The sequence below is a fragment of the Ochlerotatus camptorhynchus genome, unplaced genomic scaffold (genome assembly GCF_037179485.1).
Source record: "Ochlerotatus camptorhynchus isolate MF236.1 unplaced genomic scaffold, CSIRO-AGI_Acam_v1.1 ptg000137l, whole genome shotgun sequence".
Lineage (NCBI taxonomy): Eukaryota > Metazoa > Arthropoda > Insecta > Diptera > Culicidae > Ochlerotatus > Ochlerotatus camptorhynchus.
This window is the reverse complement of record NW_027040627.1, coordinates 203394-227985: the sequence shown is the minus strand read 5'-3', so window position 1 is coordinate 227985 and position 24592 is coordinate 203394. Positions and strand designations below refer to the sequence as shown.

At 39.9% G+C, this 24592-nt stretch overlaps 1 protein-coding gene and 1 non-coding gene across 4 annotated transcripts in view; one reads left to right on the top strand and one right to left on the bottom strand.

Moving 5' to 3' along the window:
* Nucleotides 1–707: 707 nt before the first annotated feature.
* Nucleotides 708–24592, bottom strand: part of LOC135700494 (NADP-dependent malic enzyme-like) — a 69273-nt gene continuing 45388 nt past the window's right edge. For all 3 annotated transcript variants that reach the window (XM_065221029.1, XM_065221028.1, XM_065221027.1), the window contains 2 exons: nt 1951–2884; nt 708–1889 (listed from right to left, as the gene is read on the bottom strand). In XM_065221029.1, the coding sequence (XP_065077101.1) occupies nt 1210–1889; nt 1951–2884 (1614 nt within the window). In that variant the 3' untranslated portion in view covers nt 708–1209. The remainder of the gene's footprint in view (nt 1890–1950; nt 2885–24592) is intronic.
* TRNAK-CUU (transfer RNA lysine (anticodon CUU)) lies at nt 12482–12554 on the top strand. The gene has a single exon. It is a non-coding gene; the product is annotated as a tRNA-Lys (tRNA).

The window sequence follows — 24592 nt, the reverse complement described above, 5'->3', positions numbered from 1 at the left end:
ATTTAACGAATAAAGTATTTTCTATACATTTGTTTGTGCATACAAGGTAATGAAAGTTCAGATCTAAAGATCTAAACAAAAAATAATGCGTCTATCGGATACCTTTTGAGGTTTCTTCCCCCGTAGCAGCTTTAAAAAACCTGACAAATATTTTTTTTTTCAGATAATAAATGCTTTTCAAGATTTCTTTCCTATACCTCAACGTGCAAAATTTTAAGACCATAGTGTTTTTCTATTTCTCCTATTCGCCACGAGCGCTATCGCTAGATCGCCAATAGGGGGGATGACTTTGTCTAAAGCTGGGTTTAGACTAGGCAAGTCAAATGATCAACTCAGTTGAATTCAATTGGCTTGAAAAGTTGGTTCAACTTTTTTCAATTCAAGTGAGTTGATCAAGTCAGTTGAATGGCATGGTTACACGTTCAATTAGCGTTGAAGTCAGTTGAATTCAACTGACTTGATCAATTGATTTGCACTGTCTAAACCCAGCTTAAGTGTACAAATATATCAAATATTAAAAAGTTTGCAGTTTTCTGAGTTACAAAATCAAAATCAGAAACCTTCGACTGTATGCTGATGTGCATTATAGAATAAAAAAAAAAGATTTCTTAAACAATAGGAGCTGTTCATACCCGCAACAAACAGCATCGATTCGCCGAATCTGCTCGTTGTCCTTTTCTTTCAGATCGTAATAAAAACACCATTCATTACCAACTCGATAGCCACTTACGATTATTTATTTGTAGTACCATACATCAGCTAGCTGTTGATCATACAGCTTACTATTTATACATCAACATTTATCTTATAAGACATTGGTTCGAATAAATTACAGTTTTTATTTTTTTTCCTCTTTTGAATGTGTTTGCTATTTATGAGAAAGTGATGTAAGAATACAGATACGAACCGACAAGTACACATTGGTTAGTATCAACAAGGACAATATTACAAGCGCAGACAACGAATAAGAGATGAGCAACGCAAATAATTGCGGATTTTGTGTTGATAAAATTTGCTAAAAAATAATGGTCTATGAAAGTTAAAAAAATTGCATTTGAGTTCAAAAGAAGCAATTATTGTTCCTTTCAAAGTACACCCGAAACTCTAAACCCGCTTGAAATCTTCCGTTGTCTCTATGCAAATACGAAAATGAAAGGCTTGTTAAGAAACGAAACAAAATGTACAAAAATGAGACGACTGTCAAGTCGCTTACAACTTGGGCCAAGGGTAAACCGCTGGCAGCGCGGACTTATAGGACACGTCATACATCTGAGAGCGAATGAATGCTTCCTTATCACTTGGTTCCGGCTTGGTGCAGGCGAGGCCATTCTGGTACGCATGCTCCATAATACGGACGGCAATTTTAATGGAACAATCCTGAATTGTTTCCAGCGGTGGGTATAGGCTACCACGTTCAAGATCGTCGTCATTGACGATTTCAGCCAAACGTTGTGCTGAGATGAGGAAGATTTCCTCCGGAATGGTGGCCGCTCCAGCGCAGATCACACCAAGGGCTACACCTGGGAAAATGTACGAGTTGTTGCCTTGGCCTGGGTGGTACGTTTTTCCCTTGTATGTTACTGGAGCAAATGGAGATCCCGAAGCGAACACGCAGCGGCCATCAGTGTTCTCGTAGGCTTGTTCAGCGGTACATTCGGCTTTGCTGGTTGGATTCGACAGGGCAAAGATGATCGGGCGCTCGTTCAGTTCAGCCATGGTACGTAGGATCTCCGGCGTGAAGGCTCCCGCAATGGCAGCGGCGCCAATGATGACGGTAGGCTTGATATCCTTGACTGCTTCCGTCAGCGTGTCGACGGGCGTATGTTCGTGGGCAAATCGATGCTTGTGACCGGAGATACCACCCTTCGGGCGGTCCTTAACGATAAGACCTGCCGGAAAATGTTGTTGTAATATGGAATTTTGGGATTTTTAAATTTTAAATCAACCTACCTTTGCTGTCCACAAGCCAGATATTCTTGCGAGCAGCTTCCTCGCTCATTCCGTCCTGTCGCATTGCCATCACACAAAGCTCGGCGATACCAAGAGCAGCTTCACCGGCTCCTTGGAACAAGACTCTGTTTTCGCTCAGTTTGGTCTTGGTGACACGCAGCGAAGCTAGTAGCCCGGCAACGGCAACCGAAGCGGTCCCCTGGATGTCATCGTTGAAGGTACAGTAGTTATCGCGGTATTTATCCAGGAAACGGAATGCATTGGAGTTTCCAAAGTCTTCGAACTGAATCAAGCAGTTGCGACCGAAGCGTCGTACTGCAGCTTGCATGAATTCTTCGATGAATTCGTCGTATGCCTCGCCGGTAACGCGCTTATGCCGGAGTCCAACGTACAGAGGGTCATCCAGAATGCTTTGCGTGTTGGTACCAACGTCCAGGGTGATGGGTAAGCACTGATGCGGTTTGATTCCTGCCAAAGCCGTGTAGAGGGCGAGCTTACCGACAGGAATACCCATACCGTTGGCACCTAAATCTCCCAGGCCCAAAATACGTTCACCATCGGTGACGCAGATGGCGCGCACGTCAGTTTCGGACCAGTTTTTCAGCACGTCATAGACATGGCCCTTGTCGTTGATCGTGATGTACATACCCTTAGGCTGCTGGAAGATCAGGCTGTACTTCTGACAAGCCAATCCTACCGTCGGTGTATAGACCAGAGGCATCATGCCGCTGATGTCCGAAGACAGCACCCGGTAGAACAATCGCTCGTTGCGATCCAGCAGTCCAACCAGATAAATGTACTTATCCAGATCATTTTCATAGCGGTTCAGCAGGGTGAGACAGTGCTTGAGCTGCTCTTCCTCGGAACGAACGGTGGCAGGCATCAGTCCGTGCAGACCCAGCGCTTGGCGCTCCTCAATGGTAAATGCCAAACCCTGTGTAGATGGAAAAGACAAAACGAAAATCGAATTAAATGGTGTGCCTCACACAGGTGTTTCATAAAATCGAATGGTTGCGAATGAGTCCAAATCTGAAACCAGAGAAAGGGGGGGGGGGTGTGCTAAAGAGAAGTTACACCACAATGACCGTGAGCATGACCAAAGGCCATTCCGGTAATCGAAGTGTTTCGGCGAACTGGTTTGTGACTGACGAATCACAGTGTGTCATAATAAGAAGAGAATCCTATGCAGGTATGTAGTATGTACTAAAATCGCTATATTGCGACTATAGGTAGGACGTTTTCACTTTCAAGTTCACCAATAATGAAAAATGTTTTTGCTGCGAACGACGGTTAAACATCGAATGACGAAGTCGCATATAATTAAACTTGCTGACACGACTTCCGTGCAAGGTGCGAACTTCGGTGACGATAATCGCTCATTGTTGGCTTAAGGTAAGCATCATTGACGTAATTGTTTTGCTGTTTTGTACAACAAACAGAAATTCTTTTTGATCTACGAGATTCATCATTGGATATGCGATTGAAGCGCTTTGAAAAGGAAGGCATCGCTTCGAAGCATATCTCTAAGGCCTTCGAACATAGACACCAGCACGATAACGATAATAAAGTTATTACCAACAGACAACTCAGTCACGTTGTACCGTTCACCGATCGGACTAAAATTACTATAATCAGATGCAAACCTACCGCAGCGGATATAGGATGGTACATTCTAAATATGCAATGTGCACAAAGTGCGGTCAATCTGAACTTACAGGTCTTAGCAAGTCTGCTTCTATCGACGAATCTCACAAACTCAAATTGATTGCGTGTAGTTAATTGTTTTATAATTTGATTGCACTTGATTAGTGGCGCATTAACGGTGATTAACAGTTTTATGCGACTGGCTAGTGTTGGCTGACAGCTCAGGATACCCACCGATAGATTCCCAGACCTTCACACTGTCGCACTAACCATTTGTTTCTTCGGTCGCCGACGACGACTTGGGAGGTCCCCGTGGTCCGGTAGCATGGTGTCTGTAATCAAAAGCAAAGTGTCGCCGAAGGGCAGGACCGCTAGCTTGATATCGATTAAAGTCAGATCGATGATCACACACGAGTGTTAATCTCGACGCGCAAGCAGAGACACCTAGAACACGCACCAGTGAGCACTGTTTGGAACTTTGAATTTAATTTTTAAGGGCAGATTGAGTATCGTAAGAATGTTCATTGAAACCTAAGTCACAAAGGTTTACGCTTTGATTTTGCCATGAGTGTTATTTCGATTTGCATTTTATTCGTCTTTAAGCCTCTTTTTATTATCTGCGCTAAAGTACATATTAGCGTAAATAGGAGATCAACAATCAACAATCAATACGAAACTATCGATTTTAAATTGGCTCACTACTTGACTAGCCTATTGGTCCCAAGAAAACGATTAACGTACCCCATTCTAGTCGAAATTCTAGTACTACACAATGTTTGTTTTGATTCGCTATGAAAGTTTGACAGATAAAATGAGGGGTGATTGGTTTTTCCTATGTTTCGAGGGGTGAATTGATTAGCTTGGGACCGAAGAAAGTACCAGAGCTGAGCCAAAAAGTTGAGCACGTTTCTTCGGGACCTTCTAGTCTTAGAGTTACCTCTATGGTTTAAGTGTATATTCTGCAACTTTCTCGAATGTAAACATTGTGTCTAGCTGTCATTTAGTGCTCTTGAAGTTTTCGTGCTCAAAATGTCAGTTTCGTGTTCAAAATTGGAAGTTATTCAATTAAACAAAATGCCCAAAAAGGCACAAATTTCGATCAGTATCCGAAATTTGATTATTGAACATCACAAAGCTGGCAAAAGCTACCGTGATATTGCCGATATTGTCCAGCTTCACAAAGATACGGTCGCTAGAATTGTGCAGATGTACAAAAAGCGTGGTTCTATCTCACCAGCTAAGTGATCGGGGCGTCCTTCAAAGACAACTGGCCGAATTGACAGAGCTATCATGAAGAAGGCGGAGCTGAAGAAGGCGGAGCTGAAGAAGGCGCAGCTGGACCGGAGACTATCAGCTCCGAAAATTGCGAAACAGATTGAAAGCGAGTTTTCCATTCAACTGACATCACAATCCGTACGAAATTCGAATTCTGAATTTTTTTAGGAGAGTTTGAAGGGAATTCCGAGATGAGCTCCTAGAGAACTTCGAAGGGTATTCTTTGAAAATCTTGAAGAGAACTTCAAGGATATTGTTTTGTACAATATTCAAAGAAAATGTGGAGCATATTTTGAAGGGAAATTTCAAGAGCATTACAAGAAAATTCTGAGTAAGATTTCAGGACCCTTCTGTAGTGAATGAAATGTTATGTCTAAGGTATAGGGAGGTTTCCATAGGGTTATAGGGTTATTTTATAGATCATTATTGATAATTTAAGAATGTAATGCTCTGCTCTGTATGAAACGCGTATGCCTTTTAAAATATATTGGTGGCGTGCTCTTTAAAGCTGCTTCTGATAATATGTTCTACAACTTTTTAGAACGTACCAACTGCTGATGCTGGGTGCTTGATTCTGTAAAAAAACTATTATGCGCTACCTGAATAGGACCTCGCGGCGTGCTCTGCGATACCCGGCTAAACACTGGCCAATAGATGAGCTCTCGAATTACTTATCAAAACGAGCGAACAGAGGAGCAGTCTCGTCCCGAGCCAAGAATTGTAGCCTTCTAACTAAAACCTCACTAACATAGCCTACCAAATCCATATTAAAACCAATTCCCGGAACGTGACCGAATCCTGGTTATCAACACAGGCAGAAACCTTCCTACAACTCTGGCTCCTTTCCAATTTGGAATACGAACCACATTATCAACGAATATACTGACATTTAACGAAACGTGGAATGGCCTTGAGCAAGCATCACACGGGCAAAAATATTGTCAATACTCAAAAGTTATATTGATGCAAATATTGACGATGAACATATTGATGAACATATTGACGCAAAATCAAAAAAAGTTTGATTTGATGTTTTAATATTTAAGCTCACCCCTTCTGTTTGACATCTTTTGTCAAGGTGGTTGTGATTCGACTCGGAATATGCCAGCGGCTACAACAATGTTATAGCGAATTTGTTAATTATAGTTAATGTGAAACCGAACTTTTTGTCAGTGCGAACCTCAGCCTGAGATAGTTTTTAAAAACAAACGATCAAACTGACTTTTGTCAGAAAACAAGCCAAGCCGTTCCAGGTTGGAACCATAGAGGCAACTCTAAGACCAGAAGGTCCCAAAGAAACGAGCTTAACTTTTTGGCTCAGCTCTGGTACTATCTTCGGTCCCAAGCTAATCGATGCACTTCTCGAAACATAGGAAAATCCACGAACCCCTAATTTTATCTGTCAAACTTTCATAGCGAATCAAAACAAACATAGTGTAGTACTGGAATTTATACTAGAATGGGGTACGTTAATCGATTTGCTTGGGACCAATAGGCTAGTCAAGTAGTGAGCCAATTTAAAATCGTTAGTTTCGAATTGATTGTTGTTGGATTTGAATAATAAAAAAAATCGCTATTAGTGAGGAGCGACTTTGTATTGATGACCCCCCGACCATATTGTTGAAAATATTGAAGAAACTCTTGTCGTGTGGGGCGCACTTTAGACCCTCTCAATCAGATTTAACTAACACATGATTTAGTTATAGTTTATAATTCCTCAAAACTCCTTAAGAGTTCTTGCAATTTTTCAGAAGACAGTGGGTCTGTTTTGAAATTTTCTGATCATCCTCGAAGTACTCCGAATTTCCCTCATTATAATGAAACTACCTGAAAATCTTCTTTGAAGGTCTCGGGACTATTTTGAAGATTTCAGAACTTCTTAAGTGCTCTCATAATTTTCTTGAAATTAATAGAACATTAGCTTTAATTTTCTTTGAACTTCCAATTTATTATAATTTTTAAAATTTCTCAAAACTGCCATTAGAAAGCACAGAACTTCCCTTAAAATGTTCTCACAATTTTCTGATGTTCATTAAACTTCCCTAACGTTCCCAAAATTGTCATGAACCTCTCGAAATTTTGCTGACGTTTTCGGAAACTCCCTGAGTTTCTCTGAACTCTTTCAACATTTCAGTAATTTCCTCGAAATCAATTGATTATGATGTTCTCAGAGCATCCTTAAAGTTCTATAAATTCTTCAGAAACAAATGTAACTGCCCTGAAAACCCGATACTTGTGAACTTTCCGAAATATTTGTGATGTTTCTGTAAGTTCACTGGAGTTCTCTGGACTTTCCTGAAATTTCCGGGTTCTCGAATTTTAACAGAAGTTAATGAAACTGTCTTTATTTTAACTTACCCTTATAGTTCTTTGAAGTTACCCAAATGTCTGAGCGTTTCTGAAGTTTCTATGTTTTGAGATACTATGTATACAAGAAAAATGTATACATCTGTGTGTCTGTGGTTATGCTAACGATGCGTTACAGTAACGAGAGTTGCGCGATAGCGGCGCCGGTAGTGTAGTGGTAAGCGTGATTGCCTCTCACCCCAGCAGGCCTGGGTTTAATCCCAGTCGCAGGGCTGATAGCAGTGTTAAGCAATAAAAATAGTGAATTAGTGACTAAAATCATTTAAAAAAGTGACCAAAATCATTCAAAAAGTTACCGAAATGTGACTTAAACATTATCAGAAAACTTTCAGAAATAGAATCATACAAATTGATTTGTCAGTCATCCAAAAAAGGTATGCATCGGATTCGTAACTGCACGCATTCGTCAAAAGTTTATATTGTAAAATCTTGCACAACTAGATTAAAAATTAACAATACTCTGTAACGCGACTTTCAATAACAGAGAACCATATTTGAAATTCTTATGGTCTCCTGAATTAAAGTCTAGAATAAATCTATTCTCTAACACGTCACGCTTTTTAGATATGAACTATCATGATCTCTATGCGGTCTACAAACTTGCATCACGAAGGTGCTCCGCGTTTGCTTAGTTACCTAATAATAAGACATTGCCTATTTATTAGAACTATTTCTGAAATGAGGAATGAAACGTCGAGATAGCGTTTTAAAATATTAAATGATATAGATACCCAGATCTAATTTTTGAATTACTGAAAAAAGCTTAATTCTTCTACAACAGGAGTTGCTATTCATTCTACTGGGCTGAACAAGACTAAATGAGTTATTAGGTCGACATGGTAAAGCGCCATTATAAAGGTTGAACACGAAAAAACCCGGGCAAGAAGATCTTGTTGGGGGTTTAAAATGCGATTTATTTTTCATAGTTCAATGTAGCAGCTATACATTTGTAAGTATTATGCTTATTGTAGGACCATTGTTTCAGTCTTCCTTCATACTATAGGCCATTTCTCGAACTTTTCTTTGTACAAGGCCAATCATCTTTTGCACGAGCCCTGTTCCCACTTGTTTGGCTGCCAAATTCCATTTCCGCTTGAAATCTTTCAGGTCAATTGCAGTTTCACCCTTTTTCTTCAGTATGTGCTTCACAATTGACCAGTACTCCTCAATTGGCCTTAGTTCCGAAGAGTATTGGTCGGATTCATCTCCTTGGGAACCACTGTGACGCTATTTTCACTGTACCACTGTTTGGTGGAATTTGAGTAGTGGCAGCTTGCCAAGTCCAGCCAGAATAGGCAATCCACCTCATGCTGCTCCAGAAAAGGCAGTATTCTTTTCCGTATGCACTCCTCCTGGTTTTGCTGGTTCATGGTTCCATTTCGCTTTTAATCCCACAACTGCAGATTGCTTGCCAGGAAAGGAACTTTTTGGGGAATTTCAATTTCTTTTGGGCTTGTTCCGGTGAAGCCATGATGTAAACAAATGAACTTATCCTGACTACCAATGCCTACTGTGATTCTATACACTCTTAGCTTGATAAAGAAATTGACTTGGAACTCTAGTCATAACCCAAAACTTCCTAGAACTTTTTGGCCGAAGTATCTTGGTGTTATATATCTCTAGAATCTATTTTAAAATCTGTTCGAAACTGCTTTGGAAAAAAGTTCTTTTAATAGTTGTTCAAAGTAACTGTATCATGAAAATCTAGTCCATTCCAAGGTTCTTGAGATTTTTTAAAGAGATGAAGAAGCACATTTTTTTTCAATTTGGCATCGAAGTTTACGAGTTTATCCCGGTGACATCGAATTTCCGGTATTTTCCGGTTATCCCGATTTTTCGGTCACCCTGATTATTTAATTTTGCAGTTGAAACTGGACTCTTCAAAGGTGCGAAACCGGAATTAAAAGAGTGCTTTGATGATTTATTGTCTTGATTTCTTCTGCGTACTTTTTCGTTCGTTAGTTTGATGAACTTCCAACTAAGAACTAAGCATACTGTAGCACTGCACAGTGGTCCAGAATGCAGATTTAGGTGGAATGATATCTTTCGAGCCTGAAATCGAAACTTTAGACTAAAAGTCTCTTCTACAAAGTTGTTCCTTATAGTTAGGCCCTAATTTTTATGACAATGAATTCTAGGGTGGTTCCTATTATCATTAAAATAAAAAATCTAACTTTTTTGTTTGAATAAATTAAGGTATACATTTTTCGGCAAAGTTATAGCTGAGCTAATTTCAAGCAACTTTGTTGAATATAACTTTTTTGTATCTCTTAAATTGGCCGATTTAGAGTTATTTTCTTAAGTTGAGTTAGGGTGGCTCTTAAAAAAAAAACAGTTATTTTGCTCTAGTTTTCTTTTTTCGAATTTCTCAGCAAAAGTGTCTTCGGATAACTTTTAGATCTTAAGTAGGCGCAAATTTTTGCGGCACAAAGCTTGTCAATATCTTTCGCCGATACAAAAAAGTTGTTTTCAACAAAGTTGCTTGAAATTAGCTCAGCTATAACTTTGCCGAAGAATTCTTATTCAAACAAAAAAGTTAGATTTTTGATTTTAATGATAATAGGAACCACCCTAGAATTCATTGCCATAAAAATGAGGGCCTAACTATAAGGAACAACTTTGTACAATAGACTTTTAGTCTAAAGTTTCAATTTCAGGCTCAAAACATATCATTCCACCTAAATCTGCATTCTGGACCACTGTGCACTGTAACAATTTTTATTTAATTTTTAACGAATTTTACATGGCAATTCAAGCGGGAATGGCGAAAAAAGTGACTTTAGTGACTTTTTGTCGAAAATAGGGACTTTTAAGTGACCACCTTAAAAAAGTGACCCACTATCAGCCCTGCAGTCGGCACCGCCGGGATGTTCTGAGGCATAACATCTCTGATCACGAGTAAGGGAAGTAAAGCCGTTGGTCCCCGGTTCATGAGTTGATGGGTCGATAGGTAGGGTCCAGGTGTGGGAGCTGCCTCCTTGGCGTCGGTAGCATTGGTGCTCAGCACGAAAAACAAGATCGACGGAAACAAATAAAGGAAAAAAGAGAGCTGCGTGACTGAAAATTAATTGTATGCGCATTATAGCTGTTCGTGTTCGTTTAATGTAGCAAATTTTCTGATTTTAATATAATTCAATTTTTTTTTAATTCAATAAATAATTTTTATCTAGCGTATTTGAACCAGTGAACAAGGATCACTTTAAAGGATATCTAAAATATCTATCTAATTATCCTCCTGTTTCTGTGCTACTTGCCCCTGCTCAGCCAGGATTTGGTCAACCGTCCGAGAGTATCTGAAGGTGGCTTCAGTTTCCTACCTAGCTCCTTCCAATCGAAATTTTTACCTATTAACCTCGAGCCCACCACGAGTAATTGGTACCCAATATTAACCTAGAACAACTGCTGTTTAAAATGTAAATTCAAACATTACTGATTTTTGGCTACGCAAAGTGTCACACACGATTGAGCCTAGTAAATAAACGAACTAGTTAAAAAAATACCTATCTAGGGTTTTTGATCTAATTTCCGTCGTACTAGGCACAACCCTCGCTTTACCTCTCTTTTTTGAACGGGTTTGAACAAAAAAAAAAAGAAAATTTTTCTCAAAGATGACTTCAAAATTTATTCATTTTTCCATACCGTTGGATTTGATGAAGAGTCACAAATTTTTGAGATATTGCTCAAAATCTAATACTACTTCTTGATTCTAAATTCGTCCTACAAATTTCAATTCCGTCCAAACACATTGAAACGCCATTAGATTTTCTTCGTCCTACGGATAAACTTAGAAAAAGGAGATTCGCTAGGAGCGCTTCTTTTGTTTTGAGAGCAATGAGCGTAAATATTCATACAATGCGCTCTTATAGGATTGATGTTGTAGCTAATGAACTAACGCATCTGAACAAACCTTTTATTGAATTGTGCATGGTGAAATCATTGGTATTATTGATCTTTTCTGATCGATAGAACGGAAATGGGCGATTACGACGAAGTAGTGCTCTACCCTACTAAGAATCAATCAATAGGATAGTGCGCTAATTCGTCGTTATAGCCCATTTCCATTCTATTAAGCTGAAAAAACAATAATCCTATCAATGTTTTCACCATCAATGTGTTATCAATCGATGCGTTAAAATGTACCCTTCTAACCTCGAGTAAGCCGCGAGTAATCGGCCCAACTCCTACTAGAAATAGAATTAAGTGAATTTTGTTACACACAGTGAACAATGAATTATCGGCTCCGTAAAGCTAACGCGGTTGAGCCTTCCAAATAAACGAACTAGATAAAAAAAAAATCGATGCGTTAGCTCATAAGCTACAAATCAAAGCCTTTACGAGCGCGTTGTATGAATATTTACGCTAATTGTTCTCAAAACAAAGGAAGCGAATCAATTTTTCTGCCTTCATCCGTAGAACGAAGAAAACCCAAAAGCACGCCATGACGTTTCAATGCGTTAGGACGGAATTGAAACCCGTAGAACGAATTTGGATTCAAGAAGCAGTGTTACACAATGTCTCAACAATTTGTGACTTTTTATCAAAGGCAGCTTGATTCAGTGACATATTGAAAAAAATACTCAAAAAATTGCCTAATATCAGCGTTTTAAATGTGTCCGGATTTTTTCGTGTTCAACTTTTATTCAATACGAATGCTGTTCTACGAAAGCTTCTCACAGCTACGTTCTCTCCGGTTACTGATCACTTTAGAATGATTTATTTCCAATCCAAAATCCTTTCTAAAATCACCCAACCGCCCGAGAAAATGTCACCTGTTGCTAATGTGGAATAAGAACCAACAGGTTCCGCCCCTAGTAACGTTGCAAGTTAGATTTAGTAATGAGCTACACAAAACGTGCATGATTTACCCATAAAACAACCTACGGAGGAGCAGAGCGAGGCAGAGGCAACAAAGTGCAAACATTCTAGTTACTAGTTAGTAGATACAACTCCGACCGCCACAGTCTCAACAATCCACCTGATTTGTAAATACGAAATATAATAATCGACTAGAATGGTGTTGCTCCACGGGCCGCGAGGGATCCACATGCGTGACTTTGAGAAACAAGGCACGGCGCAAGACAGTGGATTAAAGCGAATAGCTTGACAAAACAAAACTTATGATGGGTGAATCAGATCAAAACATGGTAGCAAGCAGGTACATTCAAGTTTAATTCACTCATGTTTTCCACGGATTCATGGAAATCAATGGGATGGTTCGTGATCCAACCGCAATCGATCACATATCGCCCGGCTAGCTCAGTCGGTAGAGCATGAGACTCTTAATCTCAGGGTCGTGGGTTCGAGCCCCACGTTGGGCGAGTTTGTCTATTTTGAACGTTTTGTATTTTTCCTGAGCTCAAGGATTAAAGATTCTCACGAAGTTATGATATTGTGACGGTTTATTAGTGTAATTTGATAAAATTAAACCTGACAAGAAAGCCGACAATTTGAGCAAATTGAATTTTGTTGGCGGTATGCGCTTGTTTATAATTGAGACATAAATACATGATATGCATCGCCCCTTAGTGCCTCATTTTTGATCGATCATACGCACACCGGCAACAAGGGCACTGGAACGGCAATCAACGTGTAATTTACGGTGGGTGTTGCGAAAATGGCTCCGATCGTTAATTTTTCATATTTGCCAACTACACTGGTAGGCAAAGTGGGCAGAAGTGTGTTAGAAGTTTAAAATTATCTTTTGAGGAATAATACTTAAGATTAGATGAATTCTCCAGTTACCCACTTGACACAAGTTGTGCAGTTATTTCGATCGTCAGTGTAGTTTCCTTGGAACGCAAACGCACCGAACCTAATTCAAGCAAACGCCTTTACAGTAATTACGTTCTGGTTATATGTGTACCTATCAAGATTAATAGAACCAATAAATTAAATTTACAGAATGGCTTAATCGCTTATCGCATTTGCAGCATACGAACGCGAACGGTTTATCATCGCAAATCTGAAAATTGTGAAAGTAAACCAGACCTCTACAGCGATCTAGACCTATCTCAAACAAATCCACCGACGCACCGTTCATAATAGCAATATCAATGGAGACCACTTGGCGCGACATGAGAAGTGGTTCGGTCCATCGACCGCCACAAAGAGACATGCACGTCTCGCCGCCAACGATCGCGGTCACCGACGCGGTGTAGCGGTTTGCCCGCGTTTTTCCCTCTGCTCAAGATCATTTAGAGGTTAAATCCGAACACCACGTCGGTTCTTGCGCTCCCTCATTGGCCAGTCACCTTGGAATATATGGGAATAATCAAATATAACCGAAACAATAAAATCACCACACTCGAAAATTGTGGCTTCGGTGACTGGCAGGGGCAGCTATGTGTGAATAAAAAACAAACGCATTATTGGATGGACGACACGTACGGGCTTAGTCAAGGGTTGAGATCACACTTGTCATGATGAAATAATCAGCGGAAGTTTGGAAATGAGATATAAGAAGCATTTGGCAAGTGCAATAAAACGGTCTCTCCTATCAGAAATCTTGCTGAAAGCGCATCTGTTTTGCTTCACAAATCTCTGCCTATGAACAGCTGATTTTAACCAAAATAGGACGTGTGTAATCACAGCCAACATGTTTATCGACCCAATATGGCATTGTCAACAAGAGATAATGAACGAGTCAGTAAACATCTGGAATCAAGGCCTGTCAGTACAATGCGGGATGATAACAGCACCACCTAGCACCTACCGGTAACTTGGGAGAGCTTACATATTGAGGAAATACGTCGATAGATGAATATCAATAGATAGCTACGTAAGAGCTATTTAGCTGATTCATTCTAGTCATGCAATACGGTATTTAAACTGTTTGAGGTAAGTTTATTACGAATGGGAAGTTTCCCGATTGGAGTGGGATTTCAAAATCGGAGTACACATTGTAGGTATAATCGAACTATGTGTCGTTTCGAAAGCTGGTCGTCTGGGCACTGTGTGCGGGAACAAAATTCATATACCTGAAAAACTATTCGAAATGTGTATGCGGTGTACGGAGTTCAATCTTGTTTTAGGTGAACTAATTTCGGTCCCGGACGGTATATCTACAGGTATATCTACATAACTCGATATTCATAATTTTTCCATCCACATTATTGTCCATAAGTCCATTGGTCGATGTTCTATGTAGTGTTGTTTTAGTTATATAATTGGATATCTTAAATACGGAGTTTCTGCATTATATGATTCCGATGATAATCAAAGGAATTTTAAAAACATGATAATTAGCGATCATCGGGTACCTATGACCCAACAGCCACATCCGAACATGGTTCAGGTGTTCTCGGGAAATGGTCCGTACCATCTTTAATTTATACCAAAACTAATCATAAGACAAATCAGTTTTATTGAATGTTCAGGGTTTTAGGGCCACATTCAGACACAAAGAACCGGTACGTTGGAGTTTAAATGCAATCAAAAGTACTTTAAGTAATTAATGCGTTTTGAAGTAGTACTGACGGTAATTAAATTTAACTATCCATAGTTAATGTAATTAAAAGTATTGAAAATGTAATTAATGTACTTTAATTACGAAATTTCGACTGTAATTAATTGACTCAAAAAGTAGTAACTGTAATTAGAGCAGTAGTTAATGGAATAAATTTAATTACAGGTTATTGCGTGCCCCTAGCATTCAGACTTGTTCCAGATTGTAGTAGGCAAAGATGATTGTAAAAACTAAGTAGGCGTTCGACAATAAATCTTCCACTTGGATCGTACCCCTTTAGCAAGACAGTGGTTCCATTAGCACTGTTACATTGGCGACGAGGAAAATCGGAGCGCGTGGAAAAACGACGGAGACGAAGCGGAACGGAACAAGGATATCAGTAATGTCGATGGTAAATATTAAATAAGTTATATAATTAGCCCAGCCAATATTGGAAACGGCTCGGCCTAAACGAAGGGAAAATTTCCAGACCGTTTGGGTATTAAATCAAAAGCAAACGAAGGGAACAATTTTCTTGTCCGTTGTGCTTACAGCAAAACCCAGCATGACACAGGGAATCTTTATTCCAGTCCGTGCACCTGGTCAATAAGCGAAGAGAACTAGCAGTTCTAGCCCGCATATGGGAAACACAGGAAATGTAGTGTCCTTCCAGTCTGTTCTCAACATGAAGCGAAGGAGATCCAAGAAAAATCCTAGTCCGCAAGTGAAAATGATAAGGGATGAAATCCCAGTCCATTTTCAATGACGTAGGGGGTGCAGAAGTGGCCCTAGTCAGGGCTGGCAAATGCCATTTTCAATGAAAGATCTCGCGCGATATTTGCAGAGATACTTCTGTCACTATCATTGGATGAGAAAACGATGATAGAGATTTTCTTCAAAATCTAATCGAATTTTTTGTTATGACATTACGTGATAGTGTTGTGATCATCGTAATTTCTAGCTCATTTAATGCTATTAAAGTTACTTGTACCTAAGAAATCTTAATAATATATTCACTCTACGGATTACATATGGTTGTTTGCTTAAATTCATCTACATCAGTTAGAAATGTTGATGTCAAAACCTTACAAGAATTATTCTCATGAGTGCTTGATCATTGGAAAATGACAAGAAAGCTAATGATAGGTAGTTTTGTCACGTGATAGTGAGAGGTTTTCTCATCGTCACATGAAGGACGTGATATTTACCAGCTCTGGCCCTAGTCCGTCAGAAGACTAAATGTAAGAGAAAAACTCTCAGTCCATTTGGCACCGGAAAAATAGGAAAAACCAAAGTGTTTGGAAATTTTCACCAGTTACCATTAACACGTTTTCAGTGTTCACTCGGCTGTCGACAGAAGCAGACCACTCTCAATGTGTGTTACGCGATCGTCTGTTTACTCGGCAGCAACCATTGTGTGGTCCTCCTCATTGTTCTTCATCAGCAGTTCTTTCAGTCGTGAGCAGGGCTCTACATTTTCGAAGCTCTAAAATGAACTCGAGTTTTGTTTCTCTCATGCAAACGTGTTCAATGCTTCATTTCTATAACGCCTAGCTTGACTATCAGCAACAAACGATAATGAACAAGAAGCACGCTTAGAAGGAAACGCTGGCTGTAGATCTTCTCGTTGTTGCTTTGCTCATCGCTTTCAATGTAAGTATCGTCGATTTTCTAGTTAAACGAAACCTCATTATGGCTTTCCTTCCCCTTTCACGAACAATCTATCACGGCTCTTTCAATTTGTTTAAAATGCGTTATGTCCCGTTTTCGTTAAATTTTTGTTAGATAAATATGTGGATGGAAGATAAATTAAACATATTACGTGTAATCTTCAAGTGTTTTCACGTGAGAAATGCTTTTAATATGTAATTTCATTTTCCGTCATATACGTCATGAAACCTCTATTGATGTGTTTCATGAAAGAGAAAACTATCAAAGTCGAGCGCTCTTTCGCTCATCCGTTTCACCAAAGCTTGAAAGGAAGACCAATGGAGCGACGGGAGAAAGAGTGACAAGCGATTGAACATTTGTTTGTGCACGCCGACTGAGGTTCTAGAATGCTACGGAGCTGTTCGACTTTAACAGAAAAAGAAAGCCAGCAGTCTCTTCGTCGCATCGATTTAGTCGATTGAAGCTGATATTGTGACGCCCTGGTCGTGAGTCGATGCGTCGTCGACTTTGGAAAGCAACCGTTTCGTGATGAATGTGTGAGTACTGATCACGTTTTGCGTCCATTGCTGCAATGGAAGCGCTCTGACCCTCGTTGGCGAATCTGCCATAGAACGAAACCACTGAATATTTCTCACTAAAAAATCGTAGCTGCTCCCTTTCTGGTGGAGGAGGCTTATTGGACAGCGGAAGATAAAATGTATATTGTGTTGTACCTTTTGACTATAGTTTTAAGATGTATTGTATAGTGAACAAGAATCCTCGGCTCTGTAAAGTTAATTCGATTAATCAAATAAATTAAAACAGATTTTTTTTTTAACACGTTTTCAAGGCAACAAGCCGCGGGATGGACCAACTTATGGTCTTAGCTTGTCGAGAAGACAAATCCAAAGGGAAAAAAAGGTAACTTGATGTGATTATTTGAAATTAAATTTCAGCTAAACTTCAACATAACGCCGTTTGTTGAAACGGGTGATTGTCCTACGTCGTCTCGTTGGGAAAGATGGAAGCACAGACAAACAGACATAGCACATTGAATATTTCTCACTGTAAAAAATCGTCGCTAAAACATTATCGCCATCTGTTGAGTACACTGTGGTGGGTAGTACGCTGAACAGATGGCGGTAGTGTGTAAACGTCAAACGCAAGGGAATTGACTGTGCGCGCCACAGGTGGCGGTACTACCAACTACGATACTTTTAAATTGACCGTTAAATGCTTGTTCGATGATCTACTTGCGAGTGTTACGTCTGTGTGTCTGTGATGGAAGGATCAGTTTGTTGCGTATCTGGCTTTAAAAGCGGTTGATGACCATGACGAGATGTATAAAGCGCTCATGTGTTTCGGTGGTCCAGACGTTAGAAAGGTTGCTCAAAACATCTGTACCACTGAGGAATGTGTTTTGGATGATTATTATTCTCCACGAATGACACTGCGATACGAGCGCTTCAAGTTTCGTCAACTCCACTTTCATCCGAATGAGAAACTCGACCAGTTTGCTATTCGATTACGATCTCAGGCGATGCTATGTAGATTTGGTGAACAAATCGAGCAGATGATAATGAACCAGATTGTGTACGCTACGAATGGAGACGACTAGCTGAGAGCTAAATACCTCGAAGCTGACACGTCACTGGAGGAGTTACTTAAAATTGGGCGAAAGTTCGAGTCTGTGAAGTCACACATTCACGAACTTAGGGAAGTACACGTGTCGAACCTACCAGAGGAATTGAATGTCGTAAGCAAGAAACAAACATGCAAGAGGTGTTCCGGAGACCATTTGCAAAATGATCGGCAATGTCTTGCCCGAGAATCGCGCTGCAACCTATGCAGGAAGGTGGGGCATTATGCGCGATGCTGCCATGGATCCAGAGATGCCATAGACAATTTGAACGAAGAGACAAGACTGCATTCAATTCCCGAGATGATCGGAAGAAATTCAACCGAAAGCTGAAATTCGTGCGTTCTTAGTGGAAAGCGAAGCGTGGTAGGTGCTGTAAAGGGTGATACGGTCAAAATTTGGTCAATATCAACTTGACGTATTTCTTTCAATTTTGCATTTAAAAAACCTGAACACATCGAATGCATCGAGCCAAAAAACGAGCCGGACTATCGACTTACAAGAAGGTAGTGACTCCAAATCGCGATGATAAACAAAATACGACGGCCAAAGCGCGATCCCGGAGGCTGTACACGACGATGCTGACGAAGTTTGACTGCGTGGTAATGGACGACGAAACCTACGTCAAAGCCGACTACAAGCAGCTTCCGGGACAGGAGTTTTTTACGGCAAAAGGAAGGGGAAAGGTAGCAGATGTTTTCAAGTACATGAAACTGTCAAAGTTCGCAAAGAAATATCTGGTTTGGCAAGCCATCTGTACCTGTGGCTTGAAAAGCAGCATTTTCATAGCTTCCGGGACTGTCAACCAAGAAATTTACGTGAAAGAGTGTTTGAATAAACGTCTGCTGCCTTTCCTGAAGAAACACGGTTGTTCCGTACTGTTTTGGCCGGATTTGGCATCTTGCCATTACGGTAAAAAGGCCATGGAGTGGTACGCCGCCAACAACGTGCAGGTGGTTCCCAAGGACAAGAACCCTCCCAACACGCCAGAGCTCCGCCCAATTGAGAAATACTGGGCTATTGTCAAGCGGAACCTAAAGAAGACCAAAAAAAACTGCTAAGGGCGAGCAGCAGTTCAAGGCAAACTGGCTTTCTGCGGCGAAGAAGGTGGACAAGGTGGTTGTACAAAATCTGATGGCAGGGGTCAAGCGTAAGGCCCGGCAATTCGGATTTGGAAAAGCGGAAGCCTAACTGAATATTTTTCCTGAATTTTATACTAATTGAACTTGAAAAAGAAATTTAATTGGTTTTTTAAATAAACGATTTCACCGATTTACACGCGTTTTCCCTTGACCAAATTTTGATCGTATCACCCTTTAGGCGGAGTAAATATCAAGTTTATTGTGGATACCGGAGCTGACGTGGACGTGCTTAGTGAAGACGATTGGAAAATGCTGAAACGGGTTGGTTTCACCGCGTATGATGTGCGTAAAGCGAACCCCACACGGTAAGAAATATTGTCAATACTTACAAGTATTGACAATAATATTGATGATGTGAATACAGAAATATTGTCAATACCGATGTATTGACGTCAATATAAAATGTATTGACAATACGATTATTGTCAATAAAAGCAATCGTGTTCGGTCCACATAAGGGCAGTGACAAGGTGTTTCAAGCTTGTGGATCGACAAAGCCTCTGACGGTACTCGGTGAAGTGGACGCAGAAATCAAAATCGGCGATGCCAGCTGTTATACAAACTTCTTCGTGATTCAAGATGGAAAATGCTCACTGCTGTGTGGAAATTCTGCAGAAAAACTTGGGGTAGTAAAGTTTCTGCATTCGTTGTCTACTGAGGAGGTGCCTCACATCAAATATACACACTAACTTTAGATTACTGGAGTCAGTAAAATTTTACTGGGTTTTTGAATTGCGGATCGCCCAGTAATCATCACAGAAATAATTTGCATTACCGAACTGTCCGTAAAGTCAATCTGTCAAAAATAACTGTTCATTCAGTAATTGGTTCTAGTTGCGTATACTGGAAAACCCAGTATTTTCTTTTTGTTTATTTCGCTGCAATTTAACTGAGAAGACAGTTATTTGGTTCATTATTATACCGAGCTACCCAGTTATATTAAAAGTAGCGAATGTGCAGTAATAAAAGCATGAATCCTGGTGCAATTCACCGTTTATAATATGCCAATTAATATGACGACTTAATCCCTTGACGTACCCCGGAATAGCGCGTCGACAGTGAAAGCAAACAATACAAACATCCATTTTGTTAATCAAAATTTGTTGGAGATCAAGGAACTGCAAAAAGAGTAAATAATTAGTGTTGGTACCAACGAAATAGGTCTTCAATTTCGCTGTCGAGCTTTCCCAGTTCCGTCATGATATAATTCATGATATTATTCAAATTTTAACAAAACTGCGCGATTCAACATTTGCTCCCGGATTTTACTGAAGCTAAAATGGCGGCGGGAATAAAATTGACAGGTTAGAGTTTACAATTCGTGGTCGGTAAAACAAGGTGGCTATTTTGCTGACCAGTCGGTAAAAAAATAAAGACTACTTTGTGCACAGTAATTATTTTTACTGACTTTTCGTGAAATCACGAAAATTTGGAAATTAACGACTTTCTCAGTAAATAAATGTTCTGTGTACAGTATTTTGCATCAAACGATACCGAAGTTCAGTTTGTGTTTTACAGAACGTCGGTTATTCACCTGATTTAAACTGAATTTTCAGTACATCTTTCGTTTTACCGTGTAAGCCCAGTACAAAAAAATACCGAACAACTAAATGCTGGATTAGTGTGTATGTGTGCATCTTTAAAAATAGGCAAGTCTGTCCCTCCACCAAGACAAGCTTATCGAAAAATTCGCATTCCTCTTGAAGAGATTACACTTCTCAAATTAAAAGAGTTGGAAAGTCAGGGTTTCGTAGAAAGAGTTAACCAAGCATCAGAATGGGTGCCTCCCATGCTTGTAAAAAGGAAAAGTTCAGATGAAGTCAGAATAATCAAAGATTTACGAGAAGCGAACAAGGCAATCGTTAGGGAGGTTCACCCGCTACCCACAATGGAGCAAATGACATGGAGGAAATGAAGAATTTGGACAACAGTAAGAAGGAGAAAGGAAAGTGTTATGGCGACCAAAGAAGGAGATCGAAATACTCTACGATTGATGTTGGCGATCATGTTGTTCTGAAGAATGTAAGCTGACAACTAATTTCAGCCATACATAGTACGGAAAAATAAAACAAGAATTACAGTGAAGAATTTAATAACGGGTGTAGAAATGGATAGACATGTCAACCATGCAAAATGTTTAATTTCTAATAATCTCTTGAAAAATAGTATTAACGCAAAATCGATCATGGAAGATACGTAGCCTGAAGCCTCAAGCGAATTTCAATCATCAAGTGCCGTCCAAGATGATACTGAGGGTCTTCCAGCTATCCCACAGGAGAAACGTAGTTGCCGTGAAAATGATTTCAATGATTTTTTTCTTTATAAGTGTTCTCGTTTAGATTAAATTGATGAATAAGAACTATTCCTTAGTTTGTTTGAAAATAACACTAAAACTTAATAAATGTTAAAATTAAAACAAGGGAGAGATGTAGTAGGCAAATATGATTGTAACAACTAAGTAGGCGTTCGACAATAAATCTTCCACAAGACAGTTGTGATTCCATTAGCACTGTTACACAGATGTCCCAACGCTTATATAAATGCGATGGATCAAATCTCCTGAGCTTTAATGATTTCAATTATTTGCGACTAAAGGCTGACTAAAAGTGAATTGGTACGCCCCTCGCGCGCCGCTAGCACGCCTCTAGTGTTGGGAATCGAAAATCTTTGACAGTGGTTTGTTTACACTACTATAGAGAACAACTGGTGCAAGTTTGATCAAAGTAGTCGATCGCGTTCAGAAATAACGTCAAATGGAACTCGAAAGAAGATAAAATATTGTGCACAAACACATGGAAAATCCGGAGTGGTCCGATTCCAAGCTGGCTAAAGTGCTGAAGATGCTGAAAACAACAGTTTGTCGATTGCTCAAAATCTACAAGGAAACCCTGAGTGTGGAAAGGAAATAGTGGACCTACGAAAAAAACTGGAACCAGGGATCTTCAGCTGCGCAGCAAGGTGTTGAGGTGCGTTAAAGCCAATCTTTCGATCTGAGATGTGGCCAGAAGGTACAACGGCAGCATTCAAACGGCGAGGAACATCCTTGCGAGGGAAGGATACGAGTCGTACAAAGCCAGTAAACATCCGAACCGGCACATGAAGCAGAATTCCGTGACCAAAATGTGTGCTAGGCTCTCGTACGACCGTGTTTTGACAAACACAAGGGCTGTACTTTGATCGATGACGAAGCATACGTCAAACTCGATTTTAAGCAGCTTCCCGGTCAAAAGTTTTACAGCGCAACTTGACGTACTGGATATGCCATGAAGATTCAAGTTCGTGTTTGCCGACAAGTTAGCGAAGAAGGCCATGATTTGGCAAGCGATTTGAAAACGGAGTCATTCGTCACATCCTCGACGATGACATCCCAAGTTTACATCGAAGAATGCCTGAAAAAGCGTGTATTGCCGTTTATCCGCAAGCATAGGGGCAGAGTCATCTTTTGGCTCGATTTGGCCAGCTGCCACTACTCCAAGGTGGAGTGGTATGCTGCCAACAAGATCGATTTTGTCCCCAAGCTAATGAATCCTCAGAATTGCCCGGAATTTCGACCAATCGAAAAATACTGGGCAACTTCAAAGCAGCGACTTCGAAGAAGCGGCGGAGCAGTCAAAGGCATCCAGTAAATGCGGGCAAAATGAAAGAAATGCGCTGATTCCGTGTCCGTTTCCACTGTGCGGGCGATGATGGGCTCCCGTCAAAAGGAAGGTTCGAGATTTCGTTCAAACTGAAGAAATGTAACCATCTAATGTTGTAACCTTGAAGTTTTAATAAGAGTGCTGTAAAGCAACCATGAATGGACTTTTAAACTTATTGAATCATGAATTACAGGTCTTTTTGTGCGTACCAATTTACTTTTAGTCAGCCTTTATATTTAACGTCTATCACAACTCTAGATAGACTTAGAATAAGGACCTAACAGCTTTTGTAAACAATGACTTCTCTCGATGGTTTATAGGAATTCAAGACACGTCCGCTCAAACCAGCATCACAATTGGGTTGGGGAAGACTTCACTAATTGTTTCAATCGTCATTGGGGTAAATGAACCACAACCTTTCATGCGAGATATCAAATTTCAAGAATTGACAGTCTTATCGTATGCCTTTGTTCATATTGGCTGCATCCGGATAGAAATCATGTGGATTAATAAACCATTGTTTTTCATATTCATATGTGTAAATAAGATCAGATAGGGAATTTCATTCTGGAATTTGGAGATAATTTATGCTTGTCCACCGATCGTGAAGCTTTTCCAAAGCCTTGATACTATGGCTGGTTTTCCTCATTGGGATACGAACTTTGACCCAAACTTGTTCTGCCGATTGAAACACCTTCCAGCAGCATTGTCGTATCGTGGAGCGAGATTGTGCGCGATGAAAAAAGAAGAGCTGCAGTACTTGTCGGTTACTCGGAAGTTTTCCACCGGTGAACCAGGTAATGGGCTGACCGATCAACCACTTCTCCGTATCACTCTTCAACTCCATGGCACTATTGTATCCAGAGATGACAGCAATGAGGTACAGAGAGAGGTGAAGCAGATCGTGAAATATGGTTGTATTAGTAATCCAAAAAATCAACGTAAACACAATTAGTGACGTCACTAATTGCATGTATCATACAGGGGTTTTACTAACACAACTTCAACTCGGTAATCCAGCTCATTGAGATGACAGCACAATATGTTTATAAACATTGAGGTAAAAATAATCTGGCAAAGCATACTATGAAATATGCTCTATCAGCATACCTGCTTTTCTGCTCAAATCAAGGTTTATCAGCAATCTGAGTTTAATGTTTTTTTGGAGCATCAAATCGACTTGCAGCCTTCAACAAAGTTGTTCATTATAGTTTTATGTATAACATATTTTATTTCATGCAAATCGGTTCGTTAGGAAAAAAGTTAGACTGATTTTAGTGGGTCATCATTGTCATTGTCGTTGGCGCGATTTCTTGTGTGTGTTGAGCTGATTTTTTGCACAGATGTTTGTTTTTTTGTTATGAACTCAACTAGGGGGTGGCCTATCAAAAATATCAAAATTTTTCAAGAATGAAACACCTTAATGATTTTTTGCTGTTGCACCGGTAAAGTGTTTTTTGTTTGTACTATAAGCAGAGAATCAATAATATCTTATGCCGCGGATACACTTGGATGACACACTATGAGCATGAGCATTATTTGTATAATAATTAGGGTTGATGGGGGTCTAAGATTTTGTGACAAGCAATGAATAAGGTATAGGAAAACCGTGACGATAGGGGGGGGGGGATTAAATTTTTTCTCGATTTAGCGTGACATAATTAATGCATGGGTCCTTATGAGCACTGTACTGCCCTGTGCGGCATAACAGTCCAATTAGCATTTTTGGCGAAAATGAGTTATACATTGGAATCGATTGTCAAGTACCATCACTTTACAATGTATATCAAAAGTTTCCTACTTTGTTCAGAAAATGTCACGAAAAATACCAAAACTGTATTGT